At 37.6% G+C, this 22,490-nt stretch overlaps 1 protein-coding gene across 1 annotated transcript in view; it reads right to left on the bottom strand.

The window, feature by feature from the left end:
- LOC150088116 (ubinuclein-1-like) overlaps positions 1-22,490 on the bottom strand; it is a 195,229-nt gene that overhangs the window by 11,508 nt on the left and 161,231 nt on the right. The window contains exon 9 of the mRNA XM_090370027.1: positions 19,856-19,925. Within this exon, the coding sequence (XP_090226153.1) occupies positions 19,856-19,925 (70 nt within the window). The remainder of the gene's footprint in view (positions 1-19,855; positions 19,926-22,490) is intronic.

Raw genomic sequence — 22,490 nt, 5'->3', positions numbered from 1 at the left:
TAAACATAAAATAAAATAATAATAAAAAGTGCTTTTCACATTCTGTAAAATCTCCCTAAAAATTTGTCAATTTCTCTCTTAAATTTATTCAACTATCCATATGCACAACACCAGATGGAAGTTTGTCCAACAATTAGCATTAGCATTAATTGAGGCATATGATACAAGAAAGCAAGCTTATACAGCGTCTGCCAATAAAAAAAATAAAAAACCTTCCCATTTCACCCATCCAGTCACTCCAAATGTTTGTCTAGTTCAGCCTTAAATTTATTTAAGCTATCAACTTCCACAACAACAGATGGAAGTCTGTTCCAGCAATCAACCACCTGTTGGCTAAAGGCAAATTTGTGCACATCTAGTCTACAACTGTCTTTCCTCAATTTGATTCTATGCCCACTCAGGTTTTAATCTCAGCAAGCAGAAGTATCCTGTCAGCATTGAGCCTGCTCAAACCATTCAAGGCCTTATACACCTCGATCAGATCACCTAGCAGGTGCCTAGTCTTCAGATGTTGCAACTTGCAGAACTTAAGCCTTTCTTCATAAGTGCACCCCTTTATTCCAATCACCAATCTTGTTGCCCTTCTCTGTACTCGTTCTAGCAACTCTACATCCTTCCTAAAATGAGGCCTCCAGACCTGTATACAGTACTCAAGGTGTGACCTGACCATTGCTTTATACAAAGGGATAATCACCTCCTTGTCTTTGCTAGCAAAGTTCCTATATATCATTAAACAAAACTCGATGACCTGCTCTGGCAGCACGTCTGCACTGATCAGAGAACTTCATATCTGACTGCACAATTGCTTCCAGGTCGTATTCATTATCTACCTCCCTGAGTGTAGTACCACACAGTTAATGCATTTCTCTTGGGTTACTGCTACCCATATGGAGTACTTTGCATTTGACAATGTTAAACTTCAGTTGCCACTTGTCAGCCCATCTGCCTAACTTTTCTAGATAATGTTGCAATAGCATACTGTATTTACTGTGCCAACCTTGGACATTAAGCCCATTGTTATTTGTCATTGATAAATAGACAAAACACCAATGGGCCAAGCACTGAACCCTAGGGGACTCCACTAATATAATATTAGTCCACGTAGAGCAGTGTCCATTTATTACCACTCTCTGCTGTCTCCCACTCAACCATCCCTTTATCCACTGCAGTAACTTGCCCTTAATGCCATACCGCACCAATCTGTACAGTGGTCTTCCACGTGCAACAGTATCAAAAGCTTTCCTGAAATCCAAGTATATATCGAAATTATTTTTTGCATCCAGTTCCTTTGTGACCACATCGTTGTATCCAATTAAATTGGTCAGACAAGACTTTCCCTTTACAAACCCATGCTGTGTCTGAACCATTACTGCTGTCTTGTCTAAGTGATCCTGTATCACATCCTTAACCAGTGACTCCATTATTTTGCCAGATAGTCTGTAATTATTTGTGTCACCCTTTCAACCCCCTTTGTGAATTGGGGATACATTTGCAAGTCTCCAGGCCATGGGGACCTCCCCTGACTCTAAGGATGCTCTCATAATTATAGCTAAGAGTTTGCTTACTTCCCTTGCTGCCTCCATTATAACTGGATAGATTCCATCTGCCCCAGGTGCCTTTTTTATGTTTAACTTCAACAATTTCTCCTCCACTTTGCTCTCAGTTATTAAAAATTCACTTATCTCCCTGTTAGAGTTTGATAAACTTCTGGCATTCCTCTCCTTGAATAATTCCTCATGCGTGAATGTAGATGCAAAATACTCATTCAGTTTATCAGCTACTTGAGCAAGATCAGCAATAGTCGAACCATCTATGTTAAGTGAACCAATCTGATTCATCCCCTTCCTTCTAGAGTTTACGTAAGTAAAGAACTCTTTGCTATTTTTCTTTGCATCCTTTGCCAAAGATTTCTTGTAATCTGCCTTCACTTGATTACAGACTAGCTTATATCTGCCACAGGCTTCTGTGTAGCCTGATAATTTATATGCATCCCATGCATTTTTCTTTTCTGCCATTAGCTCATTAATCCATCCGACATCCGTTTAGGCCTGAACCTTGAACAGTATTTCTTAGTTGGTATGAAAAGCCTAGTAGCCTCCAAGATTAAGTCTCTGAAGGCTTTCCATTTAGAATTCACTGTTTGTAACATCATCAGTTGATCCCACTGTGTAGAATTTAAAAACTGTCCACTGTAGTCACCTTTACGAAAATAAAAACCCTTCCCTTTAGCCTTGATGGTAGTTACATCTTTAGGTAAATCCCACATCAGTACACTATGATCACTGTCACCTAGTGGTTCCTTTATCTGCAAATTCTTAATGCATGAATAATCACTGCTGATAATCAGATCATGGGTATTACTCCCTCTGGTTGCTCCTCGAACATTTTGTTGTAGAAAACAATCCTCCAATAAATCCACAAAAGTCTTGCTAGCATGTGAATGACAAACCCACATGTTCCAGTCAATATCTGGAAAGTTAAACTCCCCCATTACAAGACATTCTGATTTACTGGCCCATTCTATTTCTCTGCACAACTGTTCATTTTACTCATCAGAGTCATTAGGCCTATAACATACTCCTACTCTCATTTTCCCTTTCCCAGTGTTTATGTCACACCAAACAGACCCAACATTGCACTGCCCACACGTATCAACTGGATGCACGTCCTTAGATTTTGTTTCTTAACTAACAGCATAACCCCCTCTTCCCTTCCTACCCAGTCTGTCCTTTCTGTACACATTGTACTCCCCAAATTCCAATTCTGCACTGCTTATATCTGTGTGACACCATGTCTCTGATATCCCAACAATTCATCAATATTATTTACCATACTTCTAGCATTAGTGTACATGCACTTGTTCTTACTCTTAGTTACCCTAACACAGCCCTTGTATTTACTTGTTCCATGATGACTCCCAGCAGCTCTTGAAGTCCCCAGCAACTTGCTCTCTAAGCTGCTGCTCATTACAATAGAAGCAGTGCAAGAATCATTTTCCCCTCTGCCTGCGGCTACTATTAATCTTTTAGTCTGTGAATACCCCCAATCTAGCAGTTTTCCAACCCACCTAACACTACCTCAATAGCATCAGAAAATATTCTTGCACCCTTTCTATTTAAGTGTATCCCATCCCTGTAGAAGCAGTCTCTCCTGTTAGCAAGTAGACCACTTTGAAAAAAATTTTACCCTGTGAGCCTTGCAGCACATCTCTCCAGGGCCGAAGTGATTGACAAGGCTCTCAACATACACTCCCTCCTATCGTGTCTAGGCAGAATTGCAGACACTTTCAAATTTAACCCTAACTCGCAACTTTTTTTCCAGCATTGACCTGTACTTGTTAAATAAATCTATAGGTCTCTTACTCTTAAAGTCATTAGTGCCAACATGTACAACAATATCACCTTTTATGTGCTTAAAAGATGATATCTGCCCTACAATTTTGCCCCCTGGCAGACATACTCTGGTCTTGTTCCACCTATCCTTTTTGCATAATATATTCCCTGGCAATAGAGTCACCGACAATAACTAATTCCTGTGGGACCAGCGCATTCTGCCTTGGAGATTGCCTCTGTGTTGCCTGATGCACAGGAGTGAGCTCTGGCATTGAGTTGGGCAGCTGAGAGTCCTAATTTTAATTAATTTGAGGGCATTTATCTTACACCTCAAACTCTGATAGATGCCCATCAGAATGCTGAATTGATGCCTAATTTCTTTGAAGTCTCCACACTTAGCACACACAAAGACATCCTCCTTGGCTAGATCATGTCCTGTTCTAGACAGGTCTGCAAACATTTCACATTTCGTGCATTGTTTTAGATTGTGATGCATTGGAGAATCACCCTCTTTGGTTCTCCTGTGAGCCACAGCACTCTAGCTATTCTGTGAACGCTGCTTTGCTGCTCTAGTCTGGGTCATGATTCCGTTAAGTATAATTTAATTAACAATGAACTTTAATAAGATTAATAAATTTTACTGATTAATTGATAATACTATACTAATCTAACAGATTTCTAATATAGTGCTGCATTTTTCGTTATCTAGTTTTACGTTAAACCTTACACTATTCCGTATCGTATAACATTGGTGGCAAATTACGAACATAAAATCTATGTATACTAAGTATTAACTTTCAAAATCGCTATCTAAATACAAAAGGAAACTGTGGAGCTTGGCTAGAATTATAAAGCTACTTATAGAAAATAATTTAGTATAACAATTAAGTCAATAAAATGACTAAATACAAATGAAAACTTAGCATTTGCTGGAGCTGCAGAAATCTCCTATGGTAATTAGTATGGTAATTAACTACCCTATGGCTGAAAGCAAATTTTCACAATATTTTGCAAACATCTTTCCTCAGCTTAAATTTATTCCCTCTTATGCATGTTGTCTGAGCAAAGATAAGGATGCCATCAACATTTAGTTTACTCACTCTGTCTAAAGCCTTAAACATTTCAATCAGATCCCCTTGCAGGTGTCTAGTTTCCAAGCACTGCAACTTGGAGAAGTGAAGCCTTTTATATTAAATGCACCATTTTGTGTCCTTGACTAATCTCGTTGCTCTTCTTGGTACCCATTCTAACAATCCACATCCTTCTTAAAATAGGATTCTGGACTTATATGCAGTATTTGAGATTCAGTATAGCCACTGCTTTATACAATGAGATAATCATTTCCTTTTCCTTGCTGGCAAAATTCCTGTACATCATGATAGGACCACGCAAGCTGTCATAGTAGCCTGTTGGCACTGCTTAGAGACCTTCATGTCTGACTGCACAAATACCAGCATATCTTTTTTTCTTGCTCTACTAAGGTCAGCTTGGTACTACACAGTCATTATGCTAATCTGGGATTAGTACATCCCATATGCAGTATGCTCAGAATGGTATTTCATTTGAATAACACAGTATTTGTCAATGTTAAATTTCAATTGCTACTTCTCACCCATCTACCTAATTTTTTTAGATCTTGTTGCAACAGCATACTCTCATTACTGTTGTTAACCACTCTGCCAACCTTTATATCATCTGCAAACTTAGACATTAAGCCTGATAAGCCTTCATCAAAAGCATTAATAAATACTAATGGAACAACAGTGAGCACTGAACCCTGGCCAAATGCACTAATTTGTCCAAGAAATTCTCAATGATAACCACTCTGTCATCTCCTACTCAACCATCCCTCTATCCATAGGAGTATATGGCCCCTAATTACATACTGCTCCAATTTGCACAGCAATCTTTCAGGTGGAACAGTTTCAAAAGCTTTTTCGGAAATAGTGATAGTAATAGAGGCATGTGAGGCAAGAAAGCAGGCGTATGAACTTATGTAGAATCAGCCAAAAAAAAAAAAATTCACACAACCATTCCCTTTAAATGTTTGTCTAGTTTCTCCTTGAATTTATTTAAGCTATCAACTTCCACGACAGATGGAAGTTTGTTCCAGCAATTAACCACCCACTAAATGCAAATTTCCGCCACATCTATTTTACAACTGTCTTTCCTCAATTTGAATTTATGCCCCCTCAGGTTTGTAATCTGAGCAAGTGGAAGAATTGCATCAGAATTCAGATGCTCAACCCATTCAAGGCCTTATACAACTCAATCAGATCACGTGCCTAGTCTCCAGCCGCTACAATTTGCAGAACTTAAGCCTCTCTTGGTAAAGGATCCCCTCACCAATCTTGTTGTGCTTCTCTGTATATGCTCAAGCAAATCTACATCCTTCCTAAAATGAGGCCTCCAGAATTGTATGCAGCACTCAAGGCATTGCCTGACCATTGCCTTATACAAAGGGAAAATACCCTCTTTTCCCTGCTAGCAAAATTCCTGTATATCACTGACAAAACCCCATGACCTGCTCTTGCAGCCTGTCTGCATTGCTCAGAAAACTTCATATCTGACTGCACAATTACCCCCAGGTCTTTTTCATTTTCTACCAACCTAAGTGGCATCTCCGTAGCCAGGTGGGCAGGAGCAGCAGTGCGTAGCACATGCTTCTTGATTAGACTGGGGTTCGAGTCCGTGACCACCAAATACGGAGGATGCAGAAAGGTCAGGGAATGACCACCGCATATCCCTGGAGCAATACGGCTGCTAATGCTCCTAAAAAAAACCAAATAACAACCAACTTAAGTGTAGTGCCACACAGTTGGTACTTTCCTCCGGGGTTACTTCTACCCATATGCAGTACTTTGCATTTGTCAATGTTAAAACTTCAGTTGCTACTTCTCAGCCCATCTGCCCAAATTTTCTACATATATGATGTTAAAATTATTGTTTGCATCCAGTTCCTTTGTTATTACATCATAGTATCCAATCAGATTGGTTAAAAAAGATCACCCCTTAATTAATCCATACTGTAATTGTCGTTTAACTGCATTCCTGTCTATATCTTCCCACAAATATGATATAACCCTTAATAATTTATGCCTTTCAGCCATTGTGGACTGATAAAAATTAAATAAATTTTAGTTTCATTTATAATGTGGGTGTTCTAGTTCTGCCCCAACATCTGCATTATATCAAAGTTATATATATATATATAATTACAGATGCTGATTCAGAAGAGCAGTGCCTAATACAGACTCTGTTAGTGGATTAACACTGACAGAATCTTTACTGGTAATCACTAATCAGATGGAAAGTTTCAAAACAGCATAAGAGTCGAGATAAGTGGAATGGGATGATAACTGTAAGTATGAGATTCATCTTTTGGAAAAATTTCCAAGGAGATGGAAAACACCAGACATTGTTCCATCTGCATGGAATGGAAGAATATAAAAATGGAAACAATAAAGAGAAGTTAACTCTGAAATATGGTTTTAAGAACAAGTAGAGAAATTTTATTAGACCTGGAGAGTTCTCTGAAAGAAGCTTGATTACGATTCTTCTAGCATCTTTATTTTGGAAAACCAAGGCAGGTACTGAGCAGAATGTGTTTAGTACGGTCTTAGAAAAGGATGCAATAGAATCATCAGAATGTAACAAAAATGGATGCATAAATGGTCAGAAGATGTGGCTAACGGCACTAGCAAGAGTTTAGAGGTCTCAACTATTATTTGGATGGAGAGCAAGTTTCAACTTACTAATAACTTGTTTTCAATTGTTGAGAGATTCAGTGTAGACAGAAAATGAAGCTAGACATTTGGACACAAGCAAATTATGATACTTTTAATCAATAATTGCAATGTTCTCTTAATCACATCTTTAAAAGATTCTTTATTTGTGGGTTACCTCTAATAAGAACTGACTTTAAATTAATTACACGAGTACTCCATGATAAAACTCGTGTAATGATCTTCAAATCATCTTAATTGTAATATACTTTTATCCTAAACAGTCTCAGTAAATATTTTGGTAACTTTGGTTTATTTGAAGACTTAAAGGCTTCAGTTAGGACTAAAAGATTTCAACCTTACAAGAATAAGGTTGGGTGCGAGTCTGGGTGCGAGGTTAGCCTGTGCGGGCATTGCTCCTTAAAGCTCTTGAAAACAGAGAAGTTTTTCCTGATTTATTTTCTGCTTTATTAGTTTAAATTGTCATATTAACTTATTTTCTAGAGTAGCTTTATATTCCTAGTTACGATACTTAGTTCAAAGTTTAACTTAGACAGAGATTTTGTAGATATTACTTAGTATCGGTAACGGTATCAAATCCACGTGTCACAAATTGAACGAGAGGTCTTTTTTTTTTTTTTAACCAAATTTAGTCGATTTATTAACCAATTGTTATATCAAATTATCTTCTATAAGTAGATTATAGACCTAGTCAGGATCCTTAGTTTATTCTAAATTGAGATAGCGAGATTTGGAAGCTAATCAATACTTACGAGTCCGTAGAAGTACCGTTCGTGAATTCCCGCCATTTTTACACGATAGCATAAGCTTAGTGTAGTATAGCGCATAATATAATATTGTCAATTAATCAGTAAATCTATTAATCTTGATAAACTTTATTGTCAATTAAATTGTACTTTTAACTCTATATATATATATAAATAACGACTTAATCGTAACAAATAATTAATACATAACTATAGTGGTACACGTGATACGGAAGTTGTATAAAGGGAACTCGTAGAAAACACTAGATACCGAAAAAAATATATATATAACATAACTGTTTTGGGATATAACTTAAGGATTTAATTTTTGTTTTGAATTTTATAGAATTAAATCGGAATCATGACTCTGACCAGAGCAGCAAAGCAAAAGGCTCAAGCTAATGGGAGTGCTGTGGTTCACGGGAGAACTGAGGGGGGCAGTTGCCCTCTGAATCAGTCTTTTAAAATGCACTGTTTGCTTGATGTTTGCGGAGCAGTCGGGTACGGACATGATACTGCCAAGGGGGATGTCTTTGTGTGTGCACGATGTAAGGAGTGCAAGGAAATCAGGCGACAACTCAGCGTTGTTATGGGCCTTTATGAGACCTTGAAGGACAGGGTGGATGCCCTCGAAGGAAATAAATTGAGGGGCCCATCAAGCTCTCAGCTGCCCACATCAACGCCAGAGCTTGCACTTGGTCATCAGGCAACACAGAGGCAGCCCCCTAGGCAGAATGCGCTGGTCCCACAGGAACTAGTAGTTGTTGGTGACTCTATTGTCAGGGAAACGGGGAACATGCTTTGTAAAAAGGATAGGTGGAATAGGACCAGGGTATGTCTGCCAGGGGCAAAGGTTGATGACGTTGTAGAGCAGATATCATCTTTTAAGGGCACAAAAGGTGATATAGTTGTACACATTGGCACTAATGATATTAAGAGTAGGAGACCGGCGGAACTACTTAGCAAGTACAGGTCACTGTTGAAAAAAAGCCGTGAATTAGGGTTGAACTTGAGAGTGTCTGCAATTCTGCCCAGACACGATAGGAGGGAGTATATGATGAGAGCCTTGTCGATCAATTCGGCCCTGGAGCGATTGTGCAAGGCTCAAGGGGTAGAATTTTTTTCAGCCTGGACTGTACTTGTTAACAGGAGAGATTGCTTCTACAGGGATGGGATACACTTAAATAGAAAGGGTGCAAGAATTTTTGCTGATGCTGTCGAGGCAGTGTTAGGTGGGTCGGAAAACTGCTAGTTGGGGGGGATACAAGGACTAATAGATTAACAGTAGCCACTGGCAGAGGTGGAAGTGATTCTTGCACTGCTTCTATTGAAATGAGCAGAACCCTGAAAAACAAGATGCAGGATATTTCAGAGACTGCTAGTAGTCATTGCGGTACAAGTAAACACATGGGTTGTGTTAGGATAGCTAAGAATAGAAACAGGTGCATGTATACCTGCGTGTACACCAATGCTAGGAGTTTGGTAAATAAATTTGATGAATTTGAGGTATTGCTCAAAACATCAAAGGCAGATATTGTTGGGATATCAGAGACGTGGTGTCACACAGATATAAGTAATGCGGAACTGGAATTTGGGGAATACAATGTGTATAGAAAAGATAGACAGGACAGGAGGGGAGGAGGGGTTATGCTATTAATTAAGAAACACAAAGTCCAAGGAAGTGAAGCCAGTCGACATCGATGGACAGGGCAGTGTCGAGTCAGTTTGGTGTGACATAAGCATAGGGAAATCAAAATTGAGAGTAGGAGTGTGCTATAGGCCTAATGATTCTGATGAGTATAATAAGATATTGTACAGGGAAATAGAGTGGGCCAGTAAATCAGAGAGTCTTATAATGGGGGATTTTAATTTCCCAGATATTGACTGGAATTTGTGGGTTGGTCACTCGCACACTAGCAAGGCTTTTGTGGATTTATTGGATGATTGTTTTCTACATCACCATGTTCGTGAGGCAACAAGAGGGAGCAATACTCTTGATCTGATTATCAGTAGTGATTCTTCATGCATTAAGAATCTGCAGATAAATGAACCACTAGGTGGCAGTGATCACAGTGTGTTGAAGTGGGATTTACTCAAGGAGGTAACTACCATCAGAGGTAAAGGGAAGGGTTTTTGTTTTCGTAAAGGCGACTATGATGGTCTGAGACAGTATTTAAATTCTATACAGTGGGACCAACTGATGATGTTACCAACAGCAAACTCAAAATGGGAAGCATTCAAGGAACTAATCTTGGAGGCTACCAGGCTTTACATACCAACTAAGAAATACACCTAATTCTGTTTTTGCACGAACTTTTTTTACACGAATTTGGTTTAACACGAATTCAAAATAAATATTTCATTCTCTTTTTACGCGAGTCATTTTGATTTAACACGATTTCTATGAATTTTTTTTTGCCTAAATTCTAAGAAAAATTTTTTTATTTGTGGCATATTAGTATCATTTCTATATTACACGCACCAATAGATTGGATAACAGCTAGTGTATGCGTTTTGAAACGCGTGCTTTTGCTTACCAATGTGTACGTCTAGGTATCTATGAATCATCAACGTTTTTATTGAATTTGGTACACATCTACGGTATTCGTGCATTGTATCTTCGGCAGACATGTAGTAGTAAGCTCTATTTCAAAGTGAAAGAATCTTTAGTGAAATTTGTGCACATATAAATTTATTAATTTTGCCGATAGTCAATAAATTGTAAGTTTACAAAATTTTCATACCTTTTTTTATTAATTATAACTGAGATATTTTTCGGTAGCCCTTATATAATGTCGAATAATTCGCCTATTACCAAAATGAAAAGGAAAGCGATTTCTTTGGAACTTAAAATTCAAATTTTAGATCGTCTTGCAACTGGACAAGGGACTACGTCTGTAGGAAAGCATTTTGGTGTACATGAAGCTACCGTAAGAACTATTAAGAAAAATGAAGCTGCAATTAGGAAGTCGGTATGTTCTGGAACAAAAGTAAGTGTTAATTCATCATCATATACAAGAGATATTGTCAAGGAAAAAATGGAAAAAGCCCTGGTAATATGGATAGAAGATCAGTCACAAAAAAGAGTACCAGTAGATGGAAATGCCATCAAGCAAACAGCACTAAGAATTTACAGACAGATTAAAGAAAAGGAGCCAAGCACTTCATCTCAGTTAAACAGAAAGTATGAATTTTCTGCGAGTACAGGTTGGATGACAGGGTTTCTTAAAAGGAATGCTCTTCATAATATAAAAATTAAAGGTGAAACTGCATCTGCAGATGAATCGGCTGCTAAAGTATTCCCGCAGGAACTTGCAAAAATTATTGAAGATGGAGGATACACTCCTGATCAAGTGCGGAATGCAGATGAAACTGGTTTCTTCTGGAAACGAATGCAGAACAGAACGTATGTAGCCAAATCGCAGAAAACTGCTGGTGGTTTTAAGGTAGCTAAGGATCGTATGACCTTATTATTTTCCTCCAACGCTTCAGGAGATCGTATGTTGAAACCACTGCTGGTAAATCGAGCCCTAAACCCACGTTCAATGAAAGGTGTAGATATCAATAAACTGCCTGTTCACTGGATGGCAAACAAGAAGGCCTGGGTGACCACTACTATTTTTACAGAATGGTTCAACAAATGTTTCGTCCCAGAAGTCAGACGTTATATGAATTTGAAAGGTCTCGAATTTAAAGTTCTTCTGATTCTTGACAATGCACCCGGCCATCCTGCCTTGGAACACCCAAACGTACAAATTTTATTTCTGCCACCTAATACTACATCTTTGATACAACCGCTAGACCAAGGTATAATTGCGACAATTAAAACATACTACGTAAAACGAATTCCAACACGTTTTGGACAAACTGAATGATGAAACACTAACAGTCATTGATGTGTGGAAGAAATTCTCAATTATGGATTGTATCAATCAAGTTGGATTAGCGTTAACTGAATTAAAACCAGCAACTTTAAATGCGTGTTGGAAAGCGGTTTGGCCACAATGCGTAAAAAGCAAAGATCCCATCATCCCTAATACGACCGAATTTCCCAACATCATTACAATGGCACACAAAATTGGTGGAGAAGGATTCGATGATCTATCGTTTGAAGATATTGATGAATTGTTAACCGACAAAGCCCTAAGCGAAGATGAAATATTAGAGGTTGTCCTTGGGACTCCTTATCCCACAGAACGTAGTGATAATGAAGAAAATGATCCTGTTCTAAATGCAGATTTAATAAAAGAAGGTCTGGAACTGGCCAGAAAATTAGGTAATCATTTTGTCAAACATGACCCTAATGAGGAACGCGCTGGGAAGTTTCAACGTGAACTGAAGTTGTTGACAGCCTCTTACAGAGAATTATATAACGGCCTAACCAAAACACGAACACAACGATTAATAACTGAATTCGTTCGTAAAACCGGTGAAACATCAGCACCAGAGGAGACTCTTGCTGATTTTGCTGAAGAGATCACAGAAAGAATTTCATTAATAGAGGAAGAAGACGATGTCCACAACATTTCTAGTGATGGCAGTGATATTCCAGTCGAACGCAAACGTATGCACCGTTTATTATCAGAAAGTGAAAATGAATAAAATCTTGTTATGTGTAAAACAGATTTTTTTTGTTCATGAAGAATTTTTTTTCATTTCATATGCATACAAATTTATTTTAGTACATTTTAATTACATATTATTACATGTGTATTTTGTTGAAATAAAATAATAAGCTTAAAACGAATATTTTATGTGTTTTTTTTTAATTATTTTTACTGATTTTTTTAGATTCGGAACCAATCTTCTTTTCTTCCATAAATACAATGTCTTTTTTTACACGAATTTTTTTTACACGTATTTTTCAGGAACGTATCTATCGTGTAAAAACAGAATTAGGTGTATTGTTCAAGGTTTAGGCCTAAATGGTTGTCAGATGAACTAATGAGACATGTGGCAGAGAAGAAAAATGCATGGGATACATACAAATTAATGGGTGACATGGAAGCCTATGATAGATATAAGTTGGTCTGTAACCAAGTCACAAAGGAGATTAGGCAGGCAAATGCAGACTACGAAAAATCCTTGGCAAAGGATGCAAAGAAAAACAGAAAAGAGTTCTTTACATATTTGAACTCGAGAAGGAAAGGAATGAATCAGATTGGTCCACTGGATATTGATGGTTCAACAATTGAGGATCCTGCTCAGGTGGCTAACAATCTAAACGAGTATTTTGCATCTACATTCACGCATGAGGAGTTATTCAGGAAGGAGAATGATGTAGGTAAAGTAAACATTGGCAGTGAGCTGGATGATTTTGTAATGACTGAGAGGAAAGTGGAGGAGAGATTGTTGAGGATAAACATAAAAAAGGCACCTGGGGTGGATGGGATCTATCCAGTTATATTAAAGGAGGCAGCAAAGGAAGTAAGCAAACCCCTAGCCATAATTATGAGAGCTTCTTTGGACTCAGGGGAGGTACCCATAGACTGGAGATGTGCAAATGTAACCCCAATTCACAAAGGAGGATCAAAGGCTGACACAAGTAATTATAGACCTGTTAGTTTAACTTCTGTTCCAGGTAAATTAATGGAGACACTGGTTAAAGAAGCACTGCAGGATCATCTAGACAAGAATTCAGTTATAGCTCAGACGCAGCATGGTTTTGTTAAGGGCAGGTCTTGCCTGACCAATTTGATTGGATACTATGATGTAGCCACAAAAGAACTGGATGCAAGGAATAACTTTGATATTATATATTTGGATCTTAGAAAGGCTTTTGATACTGTTGCACATGGAAGACTGCTGCACAAATTGGAGCAGTGTGGTATTGGAGGCAAATTGCTGCTATGGATAAGGGGATGGTTGAGTGGCAGAAGACAGAGAGTGGTAATCAATGGACACTGCTCAACGTGGACTAATGTTATTAGTGGAGTTCCTCAAGGTTCAGTGTTGGGTCCGTTGTTGTTTTCGGTGTTTATGAATGATACTGATGATGGTATATCAAGTTTAATGTCCAAGTTTGCAGATGATACAAAGGTTGGCAGGGTCGTTAAGGACACTACTGATGCTATGCTGCTGCAACAGGATATGGAAAGGTTGAACAGATGGGCTGAGAGGTGGCAAATGAAGTTTAACATTGACAAATGTAAAGTACTACATATGGGAAACAGTAACCCCAGAGCAACGTATCAACTCTGCGGTACTACACTGACAGTGGTGGAGAATGAAAAGGACCTGGGGGTAATTGTGCAGACAGATATGAAGTTCTCTGAGCAGTGCAGACGAGCTGCAAGAGTAGCTCATGGTGTCTTGTCAATGATATACAGGAATTTTTCTAGCAGGGATAAGGAGGTGATTATTCCCTTGTATAAGGCAATGGTTAGGCCACATCTTGAGTACTGTATACAGGTCTGGAGGCCTCATTTCAAGAAGGATGTAGAGCTGCTGGAACGGGTACAGAGAAGGGCAACAAGATTAGTGAATGGAACAAAGGGTTGCTCTTACGAAGAAAGGCTTAAGTTTTGCAAATTACAGAGTCTGGAGACTAGGCACCGGCGAGGTGATCTGATAGAGGTGTATAAGGCTTTGAATGGTTTGAGCATGCTCAATGCCAATGGGATTCTTCATCTTGCTCAGAATAATCACCTCAGAGGGCATAAATTCAAATTGAGGAAGGACGGATGTCGGATAGATGTGCGGAAATTTGCCTTTGGCCAGCGGGTGGTTGGTTGGTGGAACCGACTTCCATCACTTGTTGTTGAAGTTGATAGCCTAAACAAATTTAAAGCTCAACTGGACAGGTATTTCGAACGAACGGAGGGGTGAAATGGGAGTGGGTTTTTTTTTTTTTTTTTTGGCTGATGCTGAATAAGCTTGCTTTCTTGCATCATATGCCTCTACTAATGCTAATGCTAATAACTTCAGGACAAGATCTGAGAAAATATTGAGATCAGAATATTCAAAACAGTAGTACGACACAAGAAAAGAAGAATAAAATCCCTGCAGATTTCAATTTGGCATTTGTTTTGCTTTCTTGTAATGCCAAACAACAAGAGTATGAGAAAAGTCATGGGGACAGAGGCTCCACTGGAGATAAGATCATAATCAAGTTGTGACTTAAAGTACTTATAGACAACTAATATTAACTGCATATGCTAATAGCTTTGTGTGAGAAAGAGTGTTAGGATTGTCTAGTATTCTAGTAAGTAAATGAACAAGACATGTAAAGCTATTGGTAATAACACAATCCTCAGAATCTCTATTAACTGAGTCTGTATAACTAGAAAATTTAAACATCTGGAGTTGTGTATGTCAAAACCACTAAGGAAAATTATTTCCATTAAGAAAGTTAGAAGTAATACAGTCAAGAAATTGAGTGATATAATATTATGAATCAACAATAAAAATTCACATTCTTGCTCCAAAAAAAACTCTACTCAAAAATTTGGCAATTTTCAAATCCAAACAGAGGTAAGAGATCGGAAGCAACCAACAACTTGCACTGAGCAAATCAAAAAAACTCTCAAACCATTAACCCTTCTAGGACTGCATACATGTGTACGTGTTTTTCATGGTTGGCTCAAGTACATTTAAAATAATGTGTGTTTATCGTGAAAATTGTCTTGAAATCTTCCAGCAGCTGCTGAAATCTATTCATTTCCAAGTAACAGTAGATAACATCATGAAAACAGCTTTGAAAGTCAAAGGAGGAGATTATACCTGTTAGCCTCATTTTCCCATTTGGGCTTTCAAAAGTTGAAATTCTCTGGAATTCAGATGAAGAGGTTGATAAAACTGAAGAATTTGATACAATAAATGGATGTAGAGGATATTAGTGAATCAGTTCTGCAAATTTTCAAAATTCTACAAACTCAGTGTTGTAAACTCTGCCAACACAGAGCTAATCCCTAGCAGAAAACTGACTCCTTCAAGTCCACATGCATTCCACAAATACACTTGTAAAAGTGTTTAAAATAGAAACTTGTTTGTTTAAAAGCTAAATGGCATTCCTGATGCTAACATATCCTTAGCTGACTAATGGAAAAAAATTTAGGAGAATTTTAGTAGAAGCTGCAAAAGAAGGTGTGGAGGAGAAAGTCTATTAAGCCAGTAAATTCAGAATCCTATGGTGTACTCAAAATTTAAGAGAGATGGTCAGATTTCAGAAAAAAAATAACATAACAGATTGTTTGGCAAATAAAACTAATAAATCCTTCTTAGATTATATGTGAGAGAGCAGTTATAAGGGAAAAATAGTGAAAACAAGTATCAAAAAGATAGAAAAATGTTCTGATGATCAGTTAAAAATTTCAACACAAAGGACACCCCATTACCAAGATAATCAAAAATGATAAGGGCAAAATTAAAACAGAAGAAAAGGAAAATTTGGAAGAATGGTGTTAATATGTTTATGATTTGCTAAATGAAGAAGTTGAAGCTATCAACTGAAAAAGAAGAAAATACAGAAATGGGAGCAATTTTGGATATACTTTTATTGAAGCTAGAAAAAAGTAATGGAAAATATCAAGTATGGAAAGGCAGCATGTGTAGGTGAAATTACACCAGAAATGAAAGCTGGAGGGAAAACAGTCTCATAGTGGTTGCATCAAATTTTATCCAAACTCCAACAAGTTTTTATCCAGAATCAATCAAATTTACTCCAGACTCTAGTAATATGGTCAAACTTTAAATAGTTTTCTGTTCAAATACAAGTACATGTGAATGCATATTTGCGATTTCTCTAATTTTTAGCACAATAAATTCTACTTAAAATTAATTCACATAGTGTACTAGCCTTTCCTCTTTTTAATAATAATTCTTTAATAAACTCCAATAATGTAATAGCAACAAATGAATCTGATAGACTGAGACAGAGCCTTTGAAGAAAAGATCAAAAGGAACCAACTCCAGATTGAGGGTTTGACTGATTGATTTGGAGTTCATTACAGCAAACAGGCTATAATGAACTCCAGGGGTGCATTATAGTGACGCAGGCTATAATGCACCCCAGATTAAGAGAACCTGATGAGAAATATCACAGTAGATATATGCATGAGTACTACCTATGACATGGAAGGAATCATTAAGTGAATAACTAGGACAAATGAGATGAGAAATGGTTGAAGCAACTGATAATTAAGATTCTATTAGAAAAAGTGCATGGGCTAAGCAGATGGAAGTGGATGTCACTGAGATTAGGACTGAGTTCACATATATTTGTGAAATGAGTCAAGAGGTTCTTGAGAAGTGGAACAAACTTTTCCTAGGTAAGTCTGTTCCATTATTTCAATTATTCATGATGCAAACAAGGTAAAAGCTGCAGAGGAAAAATATTGTATATTAATGGAATTTTCAGTATGGTGTATACACAGCAAGATAATCCAGTTGCTTAACATCATATGGCCTAGTTAATGGTGTCTCCCCCCCCCCCACACCCAACAGACACACATAGCATTATAGCCAAAGTATAGTCATATGGCCTAGTTAACGATGTCTTCCCCCCACACCCAACAAACACATAGCATTATAGCCAAAGTAGCTTATGCACCATCAAACCCCCATAACAACAACAACACACATACTTAGTGCTTTGGCTCCTCCAGTCACTGATAACAAAATAAAGGCAGAAAATTATACACTATCTAATCTTTATTTATTTATTTATTTATTTTTGTAGTTGTTGGCGCATCGGCTTCTGTGGCCATAATGCACCTCCCAAGGTTTTTGCAGTACTTTGATCCAAGCCCGAGGCGGGATTCGAACCCGCGACCTTTGAGTTGCCAGGCACACTATCTAATCTAGATGCCTCCTAGACTGTTAATAATAGCTTCAGTCTGGGGGGGGGGGCTATCTAGCAGCCAGTTTATGGAAATCATTTTAAATCCTCAAAATGTAAGGAATAACTATTCCTGCATAGCAGAAGGAGCACTGATTTTTTTGGCATAAAGTTCAATAAATCTTCTAAATGTATTCTTAAAAATAAGTATATTAACTACTTAAAGGCATAAAAAGCTTGGATAGTTAGGTAAGAAGAAAAGGCCTGTAGCTGTAAAACTCAATTCCGATCATCATGTGCAAATTAAAACAGGTAATCAACTGCTTGAAGAACTATATTCTACAAGAATAATAAGAAATTTACATATACTTAAATAAGTGAACAAAGTAATTTAAATATGTCAGCATTTATAGTTAAAACTGTGCATCTGAATAATTTTAATATCTAACTACCAATCATCATCAGCCATTTTCAATCCACTGCAGGATGAAGGCCTCTCCAGCAACTTTCCAGTTCCTTCTGTTTTGAGCACTGACCATCCATTTACTACCCACAAACTCATGAATTTCATCGATCCATCTCCGCCTTTGTCTTCCAGGTTTTCTTCTAGGTCCTCTTGGGTACCATTCTGTTATTTTCTTAGTCCATCTGTCATCATGTCTTCGAGCTATGTGTCCTGCCCAAGACCATTTTAGTTCTTTAGTTTTGATAAGAATGTCCTTTACTTGAGTTTGCTGCCTAATCCATGTGTTTCTCTTCTTATCTAACAGTCTGACTCCCAATATAACTCGTTCCATTCTTCGCTGTGTAGTTCTCAGCTTCTCTTCCATTCTTTTGATGAGTGCCCAAGTTTCACTTCCATAAGTCATGGTGGGGAGTATACATTGGTTCATTATTTTACTTTTCAGACAAACTGGGATATTGCTCTTCAGTATATGACTATATTTCCTGAATGCTATCCATCCAAAGTTTATTCTTCTCTTGACTTCCAGCCATTTATCATTATTACAGCTAATAACTTGTCCCAGATAAGTATATGACTCCACCTTTTCAATTACTGCTCCTTCGATCATTATTTCCCTTTCTGTGGCATACTTGTCCATCATTACTTTTGTTTTAGCCATATTCATCTTTAGTCCAAAATCCTTACTAACTGTGCATAACTGATTAAGATTTTCCTCTAATTCTTTGGGATCGTGGCTTATGACCACAATGTCATCCGCAAATCGTAAATGGTTTAGGTACTCTCCATTCACATTGACTCCTTTCTGATCTTCTGAAAGCTTCCTCAAGGGCAGAAGTAAACAGCTTCGGAGATATTGTCTCCTTGTCAAACTCCTTTCTCAATTTTAAATTTCCTACTGTCTTTGTCTAGTCTAATAAAGGAGGTAGAACTCTCATATATTTTCTTCAAAATCATAATATGTGGGGTATCTATGCCTTGTCTTTCCAGTGCCCGAAACATTGCCTTATGCTGTATGGAGTCAAATGCCTTTTCATAATCCACAAATGCCAGGCATAATGGTGTTTTATATTCATTTGTTTTCTCCATTAGCTATGATATTACATGAAGGTGATCCATAGTTGAGAATCCTGTCCTTAAAGCCAGCTTGCTTTTTCGGTTGATTCTCATCAAGTATTCTTTCTAATCTGTTAGTAATGACCCTTGTGAACAACTTGTAGATGTGGATAACAAGCTAATTGGTCTATAATTTCCAATTTCTGTTTTATCTCCTTTCTTATGCAGCAAAACTATGATTGCATTATTCCACTGCTTGGGCATCACACCTTTTCCAATGCACTTTGCGAAGAGCCTTACCAGTTTTTGTGTTATGTCTCTTCCTCCCAATTTTAACAACTCTACAGTAACTTCATCTTCCCTTGGGGCTTTCTGATTCTTCATTTTCTTCAATGCATGTTCTACCTCATCAGGAAGGATATCGGGTTATGTCATATGTGTTGCTACTTTGCAATCCATCTTCCCCACTGCTGGCATCATTCCCTCGCTCCTTGTATAATTCTATATAGTAGTCTTTTGCTATTCGAATTATGCCTTCTCTGCTGTTTATAAGTACACCATCGCTATTCTTCAGTTTCAGTATCATTTGTCTTTCTGTATTACTGCTCATGGCTGCTGATAGCGACTAACTGCTGATAGATGATAACTACCAATAGTGACTTGCTAAGTTTGAGAAGTGTGCATGAATATATGTTTTAATAGTTTCATTTATTAAAATATTTCAGGCAACTTACCTAGAATTTGCTGTAAGCTGATATTGAGTATTATATCTTTCAATTATATCTGGCATCACTTCAGCAATTGCTAAATACAAGAAAATAAAATCAGTTTGGGGCAGAGCATAACTAAAATCTTTTCTGCCAAGACAAAATTCAAAAGCAATACACAGTATTTTCTATGAATGCATAGTATAAAAAATGAAACTCAACAAAACCAAAACCACATTAACGTAATTTGTTAAACAACTATATTTGAAAATTAATTAATTGAAAAAGATCATCACATTTTGCAAGTGAAATTATAATTTTGTCTACAGAAATATATTTTGCAAATCACTGGACTGAATAAACATTTAAAGAGTTATACATATTTTTGGCAGATTAAAGAATTACACAATTTTAAAGATAAAAATAGGAGATTTGAAAATTAAAATCGAGTTCCTGCAAGGTTAACAACGGCAGTTCTATGGTCAAAAGAATTGTGCAGTCTACAATTAGTAAAATACAGTGGAGTACAACAGCGGTGTGCAATGGGGTAGATCAGAATCCTTAATGTAATGGGCCCTGTCATGAACAGGGTATATCAGCAGACAACCTCACTGAATTTCCTCTTTTCAATTAAAAATAAGCACTTTAAGGTATACAGGAACCCCAAAACTGGACATCTGAGGTACCAAAAAGGCTGCCTAGTCAGAATCACAGTTCCAATTGTTTCATGCCGATAGAGATTATGGTATAGTAACATTAGCATGAATTGACAGATCTACTGTGTCAGATCATCACTACAGACTGGTAGCTTTTTTTTTTTTTTTTTTTTTTTTTGGTTTTTTTTTTTAGGAGCATTAGCAACTAAGGCCATATTGCTCCGGGATATGCGGTGGTCATTCCCTGACCTTTCCGCATCCTCCGTATTTGGTGGTGACGGGCTCGAACCCCGGTCTAATCAAGAAGCGTGTGCTACGCGCTGCTGCTGCTCCTTCCCACCTGGCTACGGAGGCGCCTAGACTGGTAGCTGAAATGTGATATTGTGAGAGCATTTTCTTGCAATACGTTAGGTCCTCCAACACCAATGATTAACGTCTGAATACAACAGCCTACTTGAACAATGTCAACTGGATGCATCCTTTATGTTAACAGTTTATTCATCTGGTAACAATTACTTCTAGCAGGAATAATATTCCATGTAGTGGAAGGCACAAATCATTCAGGAACAGTTCCAAGAGCATGAGGATTACTATATTATACTTCACTGGCTTGCTCAGTATCCAAATCAACACAAACAAGAACCTATGGAATGGGGTAGAATGAGCTATTCATGCCAAAGATCTGTTATCATTCAATCAGGCACCCATACAGATACAAATGAGTTTGTTTGTCAAGGAACTCTATGGAATGCTTTGAACAAGTCTTGGATTCCATACGACAACAAGACTATTCTGTGGGCCAAAGAAGGTGTTGCTTGCTATCAGGTCAGGGTACAATTTACAACTAGTTGTACCCGGTGTAACATATGGCATCTTTCTGATTATGGCGTAAATCCAAAATGAAGGAGGTTGTGTGCAATTGGAAATTTGAAAATTTCCAATTGCACACAACCTTTATGTATGAGTATGTCTGCAATGAATAAATTTTCCTAGCCTTATAGATAGTGGATACACCAATGGGTACTGTGTGTACAGAAAGAGGGACCCACTAGTGTATTCAGTGCACAATTGTAGTAGTTGGTAGGGAAGCATTGTCTCCAGTTGTACCTTTTAGTTACAACAAAAATCAATATTATACACTACCTTCTGACTACAGTTTGTAGTGGAAAGAATCTGTAACACACATTTTACACAAATAAAGATGGACTGATAACTGTTCTGGCAATTTATACAAAGTTTATATTGATGTGGTCCCACACCCCCCAATATATTTATGATTTTAGTTTTTAATTGAAATCATGGGAATATCTATTACTGCAAAACTTTAACTCAATATCAGTAACTCACAGTGACAATTAATTATAATATTGATAGCAGGTCTCAACCAAAAGAGAATAAAGGCAGCATTCACTTAACATATATCTGCTGATAAGTACATCACATGTAGTAACTATCTATTCCCATGTACATATTTCCTTTTTTTTTTTTTGTGGTAGTTGTTGGCGCATCGGCTTCTGTGGCCATAATGCACCTCCCAAGGTTTTTGCAGTACTTTGATCCAAGCCCGAGGTGGGATTCGAACCCGCGATCTTTGGGTTGCCAGGCAGGCACTTTACCCACCCGGCTAGCCCGGTCGGCACATATTTCCTATCCAATGAAGTATACATTGAGTCACTTGTGCACCAATAAGCACAAGAAGGTTAGTGATCAATATAAGACACTTCACTACCTAGTAAACTAGCATACTTTGTCATTAATGTTGGAACGCAGTGAAACAGAGACCCATGAGTGAAAGAGTCTATGAAAGGCTTTGTTTAATTAATTTCATTGTTATAAGCCACAGAACAGTCAAAGTCTCAGGCCAAAATACATAACATAACAATGCACAAAATAGCAGTTCCATTTGCTTTTGTAGTCATCTCCCACTTATTTCCGCACACACAAAGTGTTCATATTAATATGGGCTATGTCTACATGTATTCACAGATTGATTTGCATGCTGCATG

Source organism: Mastigoproctus giganteus, chromosome 3 (genome assembly GCF_048544385.1).
Source record: "Mastigoproctus giganteus isolate SK-2022 chromosome 3, ASM4854438v1, whole genome shotgun sequence".
Taxonomy (NCBI): domain Eukaryota; kingdom Metazoa; phylum Arthropoda; class Arachnida; order Uropygi; family Thelyphonidae; genus Mastigoproctus; species Mastigoproctus giganteus.
The sequence above is the reverse complement of the archived record's forward strand: the minus strand, read 5'-3'. Positions and strand labels throughout refer to the sequence as shown.